The following is a 7,624-nucleotide window of genomic DNA, read 5'->3' as shown; positions in this document are numbered from 1 at the left end:
GGATTTGTATTCTTTCCTCAGTCCAAGAGATTATTTCAGAGACTGTGACAGTTAGCATCAATGGCCAATCTTTTTGGGTAGAATAAAGGAAGCACCTGGGTGGACACCAACATTTGCCTGGGAAAATAATAAGACTAGCAGTGACCGGTCCAGTGAGAATGGTAATGGATTGGAAGATCAAGATGATAATTTACAATGTGATAAGGAAGAGGGGTCATTGGACCCGTTTGGAATTTATGAAACACTAGAAAAAATGAATGGGGATGAAAGAAATGGGAAAGAAGTCAATTCAGGTGCTAGTTATGAAGAGATATGGGGTAATGATAGAAGCAAAAATCCTATACATGAAGAAGGGCAATTTCGGAATTCACATGAAAAAATAGAGGAGCAGAATTTTGTGCCTAATAACAGGTCACCTGATCAGATGCATGAGATTGAACATTGTAATGCTGCTGATCACCATCAGCATTTGAAGGTTGGTCAGCCTTCACAACAGTGCCCGCCAGCCACTGTTTCGGTTCCAGCAGGTGCGCCGGCCGAAAAAGCAACCCGGCAGCAAGTCCGACCCCCTCTACTGCTCGACTATGAATTTTCGCCCAACTGATTCTAATCCGGAAAGGAAGGCTAATCATACCAATGCTCCAATTGGTTTTTCGGGAGGGTTTGGACGGGTTTCGGGTGTTGTTGACTCAGAAGATGAACTAACCCATCCTCCAGGCTTTTCAAATTGTAATAGTTTTGTTGCTTGTACGAATAATTCTTATAATAAAGGTTCTTTCTTAAGTGAGATTCAAAAAACAATGGAGATGGGAAAGGCAATGGGATACGATTTTGAGGGATGTTATGACCGGGTAAAAGAAATCGTTGAAGGTAACGGTGAAAAAATGGTGTTGAGATGAATTGTCTCTCCATCAACATTCAAGGAGCGGGTTGTAAAGACAAACGGAGTTGGGTACGTAATTTGTGTCTCAAACATAAGGTTAATTTGTTGGCTATTCAAGAAACGAAGATGGAAGATGTTGATGTTCGTATGGCTCGGTCTTTTTGGGGTAACAATTCTTTTTCTTATGTTTTCTCTCCTTCTCGCGGTGCTTCGGGTGGTATTCTTCTTCTTTGGGATTTGGATTCTATCTCCCTTCAATCCTCTCATATTTCTGATTATTTTACGGTTATTGAGGCTATTTGGTCTTCTTCGGGATTGCCGATCATGTTTATTGTGGTTTATGCTCCGCAAGGGGCCGAACCTAAGAGAAATCTTTGGGAGAAGCTTCTCCAGCTTATTTTTTCTTTCCAAGGTGAATGTGTGTTGATGGCCGATTTTAATGAAGTTCGTGATGACTCGGAAAGACTAGGTACTATGTTTAATTCCAATACAGCTCGGAGATTCAACAATTTTATTGAGCAGGCGGGTTTATTTGATGTTGCGCTTGGAGGCCCTCGGTTTACATGGAGTGATAAGTGGGGTTTAAAATTTAGTAAGTTGGATAGATTTTTAACAACCCGTGGTATTTTGGATGCTTTTCCTCATTTGACAGGTATGGTTTTGGAAAAGTACATTCCGGATCATAGACCTATTTTGTTATCAGAGCATAGAGTTGATTATGGGCCTACTCCCTTCCGTATCTTCTATTCTTGGTTCAATTTGGAAGGGTTCGATGATGTAGTAACAAATTCATGGTCTCAAGACCAGAATTTACTCACGGTTTCTCATCCTTGGGTTAAATTAAAAAAGAAGCTCCAACTCCTTAAGTCAAATATTCGTGTTTGGAATACTTCTTCTAGGCTCAAAATGGATTCTAAACGAAAGGACCTTCAAAATGTTTTAGATTCTATTGATTCTCGCCTTATGACTGATGGGGGGATGCCTCTTTATGGGAGCAACGAGTGAATATTCTTAAGAATATCACTGATTTAGATCATGTCACGAATCTGGAGTTAGCCCAAAAAGCGAAAGTCAAGTGGGGCATTGAAGGTGATGAAAATTCGGGGTTTTTTCACGGCGTCATAAATAATAAGAGAAGACAAATGGCTATTAGAGGTGTTTTGAAGGATGGGTGCTGGATTGATGTCCCGAATACGGTTAATGAGGAATTTCGTGGCCATTTTCAGACTCTTTTCTCTAAACAGGCCGGTACTAGACCGAGAACTCAGGATGCCCATTTTTCACATTTATCGTCTGTTCAGATTCAATTTCTTAATGCGGCATTCACTCGGGAGGAAATAAAAAAGGCAGTGTGGGACTCCGGATCTTCAAAAGCTCCAGGCCCTGATGGTTTCACTTTTGGTTTTATAAAACTGTATTGGGATATTGTTCAGGATGACATTTTTGACATGGTCTCTCACTTTCATACACATTCGTCGATTCCTAAGGGATGTAATGCTTCCTTTGTCACTATGATCCCTAAAATTAGAGACCCGAAGGTTGTAAAAGAATATAGACTTATTAGCTTGCTTGGGTGTTAGTATAAGATTATTGGTAAAATTCTCGCTAATAGGTTGGCTGAGGTTATTGATTGTCTTGTTAGTATGGAGCAATCAGCGTTTATAAAAGGCAGACAGATTCTGGATGGTCTGTTTCTTCTTAATGAAATTGTAGCTTGGAGTAAAGCCTCTAAGAACCATCTTTTGGTTTTTAAAGTGGATTTTGAAAAGGCTTATGATTCTCTATCATGGGAGTACCTGATTGAGATCATGCAAATTATGGGGCTCAGTTCTTTGTGGTGCAATTGGATTGTGGAGATGTTATCTTCGGCTACGGTTTCCGTCCTGGTGAATGGCTCTCCTTCCCAGGAATTTCGTATGTTTAGAGGTTTGAGACAGGGGGATCCCATATCTCCTTTTCTTTTTGTGTTGGCTATGGAGGGTTTGCATGTGGCCCTTACTAGGGCCCAGTTAACTAATGTTTATAGGGGAATCAAGATTGGAGGAATCACCATTTCCCATCTTCTCTATGTTGATGACGTTGTTCTCTTGGCTGATTGGAATCAGGAAAATGCCTTACATATTGTTCGTATTCTTAGATGTTTCTTTCTAGCCTCGGGTCTGAAAATTAATCTTCTCAAAAGCAAGTTGTATGGAATGGGGGTCACGGATGCTCAAGTTTCTTCTATGGCTACATGTATGGGGTGTTCGTCGGGTTGTTTTCCTTTTTCGCATCTGGGGGTTCCGGTTGGGCAGAATATGGCCAGAATTACTTCCTGGGTTCCTGTGGTTGATGCTTTTCGGAAAAGATTGGCGGGGTGGAAAGCCAAGTGTCTGTCTTTTGGAGGGCGGTTGACTCTAACTAAAGCAGTTTTGGGGTCGGTTGCGAGCTATTTGATGTCTATTTATCTGGTGCCTCTTACAGTGATAAAGGAGTTGGAAAGATTGAGATCAGTGTTTTTTAGGGTGCTGATTTGGATAATCGTCATATGCATTGGGTTAGGTGGGATAAAGTCCTGGCCCCTAAAGATGTTGGAGGTTTGGGGATTGGCAGTTTGTTTGCCTTTAACAGGGCTTTATTATTACGTTGGAAGTGGAGGTTTTTTCATAAACCTAATTTATTATGGGTGAGGGTGGTCAAAAGTATATATGGTTTGGGGGATAATAATAGTTCTCTAATTCCAAGTAGACAGTTGATGGGACCCTGGAATGGTATTACAAGGATTGTACATAATCTTAAAGATAAGGGCTTTGACTTCTATAACCTAGCTCCAGTTAGAATTTGTGATGGGGCGTTTACTTCCTTTTGGCATGATAAGTGGCAAGGAAATAATCCTCTTTCGATTTCCTTTCATCGTGTCTTTGCTTTGGATATGAACCGTTCAGCTAATGTCAGGGATCATTACTTAATTGGGTGGAATACGGATAATCTTAGGAGAATGCCTAGAGGCGGGATTGAAGAAACTCAATGGACTTCTTTCTTGGTAGTGGTGCAGGGGGTACAGCTAAAGGAGGTCCCGGATAGATTGGGTTGGTCTCTTGAAAGTTCTGATTCTTTTTATGTTTCTTCGGTAAGGTATGCTTTGGATAGTGGTCTGGTGCCTTCGGGAGACAGGGGCACTCGGTGGAATAATTGGGTTCCTATTAAGCTCAATATTCTAGTTTGGAGAATTAAGCTTTCTAGTATTCCTACGAGGGAGAGGTTATCGAGTAGAGGTGTTCTGGTCCCGTCTATTATGTGCTCTATTTGCATGGTTGCAACCGAGACTATAGACCATATTTTCTTTGGTTGTCGTGAACTACAATATATTTGGGATAGGGTCGCTATATGGTGGGGGGTTTCTCTTCCCTCCCAGTTTTCGGTGCAATCCCTGCTTAATTGGTCGGATGGCGTGAATTTGCGGAGAGGTCAAAGAAAGGCGTTTGATGCGGTCATTATTACTTCCTTTTGGTGCTGATGGAGTTTTCGTAATATGTCTGTTTTTGGAACGGTTTACCAAAAAAAGTCGGGTATTTTTGATGATGTTGTTAAGAAATCCTTCTTTTGGATTTCCAATAGATGTAGTAGGGTAAGGTTAAATTGGACGGAGTGGCTTCATAATCCCTCTCTTGCTACTTCTCTCATGTAATCTTTTTCTAGCTCCTTGCTAGTTTTTATTTTTTAATAAATTTCTGCCGTTCCAAAAAAAAAATTTGGATTTCAATTTTATTCCAGTTCTGTTTGGTATCTTATATTTTCATCGTGTTGATTGCCAATTTGCAATAAGAAAATACATAATTTAATTTCATCATCCATCTATAAATGGTTGGACTTTATTCACCTTTTTAAATTTTAAGTAGCTTCATTTTGAGCTTCCCACGCCTAGTAACTTTTGGGCCGGAAATAAATCCAAAGCCTCAGCCCAAGACCAGATTTTTAAGGAAAGGGCAGACAGATTTGACAAAATTTTGGAAAAATAACGGTTTGCTTTCTCCGAAAAATGAAAATAGAATATGGTGTTAATTATTTAAAAGCAAAAACCACATTATAATATATAATATAGTTTTGTCTTTTGGCTTTTTGGTTGACATGTACTATATATACTAGGTTTCATCTCAAATAGCAACACATAAAGAATAGTGATCTATCATAATTGAGAAATAATTAACTAAAAGACTAAAACCTTTAGCATCAAATATTGAAATGACACATCATCATCTTTCTGTAAATATAACGGTATTGACTATCAAAATGACTTACTGGTGTTTAAAAAAATAAATAAATAAATAAATATGATGTTGTGCATATTTTCAATTTATTTTATTTATATGCTAATTAAGTAGTTATAACGGGGTGAAAATAAGTGCACCAGTTGCTTCAACGTTTTGGGGCCAATTTAATGGCTTTAAGTTCTTCTATCAAAGCCATTAAATCGTTATGTGAAGACCCACCTTCTTCAACAACATGTTTAGCTTTCATGGCTACCTCTTGTGAGCTACGTCTTATGCTTTCAGCCATGGCGGATCCACCTGTCAATATCTCAATAGCATCAATTATACTCCGTTTCCCGATGATTGGGCTAGTGATCACCGAACTGGAGTTCCAAACATCCGCCCCTACTCCGACTCCAATCCCTAAAAGCTCCACTAGCTTCTCATTGTAAAAGTGTTCGGCGTACAACGGCCATGTCATCATTGGCACACCGGAGACGATGGTTTCAAGCACCGAGTTCCACCCGCAGTGGCTCAAAAACCCTCCGACCGCCGGATGTCGTAAAATCTCCACTTGTGGTGCCCACTCCGTCATGATCAAGCCCTTGTTTTCCCTTTCAATCCTTTCCTGAAAACCTTCCGGCAGCCCTCCGATTTCTTCATCTCCAACCTTCTTCCTCACCACCCAAATAAACGGTTGTTTAGATTCTTCAAGCGCTAAAGCAATTTCAGTGATCTGAGCTTCTGGGAATTTCACCATACTTCCAAAACAAACGTATATCACCGATTTGGGTTTTTGACTGTCGAGCCATTTCAGACAACTGTGCTTCTCCGACGTCATGCCGTCGCTGATAAAATATTGAAACAGAGGACCAATATGCCAGATTTTCGTGCCCTTAATCTTCTTATAATGATCGGCATAATCTGGTTCGATCTCGTAAAGCGTGTTGTGGACTAATCCGTAACTTTTCTTCTCTGACTGTTTGATCGTTTCCATTCTCTCACCCATTTGGGTCTTGAACTTGAAAAGGTCCGAGACTTGAGACCTCTTCATCGTGATTTTATCCGGTAAATTGGGAACCACGAAGCTTTCCGATTCCGATTGCACTTTCTCATGAGGTTTATGAACTTTCAAGCTATCGAAAATGGAGTGGTAGAGGAAACAAGAAGGGTAAAACAACAGTCTCGGGATTTCGAGGTCAGCGGTCCACGAGAAGAACATGTCGGAGAAGATGCAATCTGCAGCAAGACTGCAGATCAGTTGTTCCATTGATGTCTGGAGCAACATTATGCCTCGAATGAGTGCGGATGTCATTTCTTGATTGGAGACAGTGTTGAAGTTTTCTATTCCGACGGGAAGTCCGACCTCCGATGCTGGGAAGTTGAGGGTCTGAATGGCGATGGGGAGCCCGGCGGAGATATCACGGTCGACGGAGGATTTAAATACAAGAGCATTATAAACTGTGGTGATTATGGTGCAGCGAACACCTTGGGCGGCGAACAGCCTGGCGACGTGGACCAAAGGGATGGCGTGGCTAGAAGCGAAAAAAGGGAGGAAGACGACGTGAAGGTCGTCGGCGCCGGTCACCTTGGAGGAATTAGTTTTCTCAGACGACATGATTCTTTCCACTTTCCTCCGCTTTGTTTTCGGGGACAAACTTTTTTTATATCTAAACGAAATTGGTTGTTATAATATGATAATTTGTTAGCATGATAGAAATATCGTGTCTTCACTATATAATACGAACAGAAGTGGTCAAACATTAACAAAGCTTTGAATGCACATACAAACGATTCATTTGTTTGTTTTAACTTTTATTATTAAACGTGGCTTAGATTTTCTTTGACAGGTATATATTGGTCGACCTATATAATTATTATTATAATATAATATATTTTAAAAAAAAATCCAATAGATATATATTAGTCAACAAGTATATATCAGTCGACCTGTATAATTATAATTTATTGAAAAAAAAATCCAATATATATCAAATACAAAATGGCAGATACTATCTAGACATCTTATTTTTTAAGATCAGAAGGTATACTAGTCATGAGATGCAGCTCCACCTCTGGCCTCAACACCATTTTATTCCTTCTCATTACGATCTTCTTTCACACAAAGCTCCGGTGTACTTGCAACATGAGGCTACGGTTTTGCCGGAAAGAAAGATTTTGGAAGCACAGAGAAGAAGAATAAAGTGATTGCATCTGATCTCTTGCGGTATATATGACATAAGGATAGGCCATCACTATATGGTATCTTCAAGGTGGTGTGCATAACCGTTTTTTTTATTATATTATTTAAATTTAAATAATAATGTTTTTTTTTTTAATTTTGTTTGTTTTCAAGTTATACAAGTGCACAATGATAAAGAAATTTAAAAAAAAATGGAAATTGAGTAATCTAACATTATAAATGATGTTTTTAATAATAATAACAAACTATTTCAAAATTTGGCAAAATGACCACCTTCTCCGAACTATGGTATTTCGTAGAACTACGATG

At 39.5% G+C, this 7,624-nt stretch overlaps 2 protein-coding genes across 2 annotated transcripts; one reads left to right on the top strand and one right to left on the bottom strand.

Moving 5' to 3' along the window:
• Nucleotides 1-895: 895 nt before the first annotated feature.
• On the top strand, nt 896-1,888 carry LOC145139936 (uncharacterized). The gene has a single exon (XM_079073589.1). It carries the CDS (start codon nt 896-898, stop codon nt 1,886-1,888), a length of 993 nt encoding a protein of 330 aa, XP_078929715.1.
• A 3,301-nt stretch (nt 1,889-5,189) lies between these two features.
• On the bottom strand, nt 5,190-6,841 carry LOC145138434 (solanidine UDP-glucose glucosyltransferase 1-like). The gene has a single exon (XM_079072521.1). The coding sequence runs from the start codon at nt 6,728-6,730 to the stop codon at nt 5,279-5,281; it is 1,452 nt and encodes a 483-aa protein (XP_078928647.1). The 5' UTR covers nt 6,731-6,841; the 3' UTR covers nt 5,190-5,278.
• Nucleotides 6,842-7,624: the final 783 nt, after the last annotated feature.

Source organism: Lactuca virosa, chromosome 9, assembly GCF_052849685.1.
Source record: "Lactuca virosa cultivar CGN04683 chromosome 9, Lactuca_virosa_CGN04683_v6, whole genome shotgun sequence".
Taxonomy (NCBI): Eukaryota; Viridiplantae; Streptophyta; class Magnoliopsida; order Asterales; family Asteraceae; genus Lactuca; species Lactuca virosa.
The sequence above is the reverse complement of the archived record's forward strand: the minus strand, read 5'-3'. Positions and strand labels throughout refer to the sequence as shown.

Excerpts from the sequence above, each read along its gene's own strand:
- LOC145138434 (XM_079072521.1), bottom strand. The coding sequence starts at position 6,730 with ATGTCGTCTGAGAAAACTAATTCCTCCAAGGTGACCGGCGCCGACGAC.
- LOC145139936 (XM_079073589.1), top strand. The coding sequence starts at position 896 with ATGAATTGTCTCTCCATCAACATTCAAGGAGCGGGTTGTAAAGACAAA.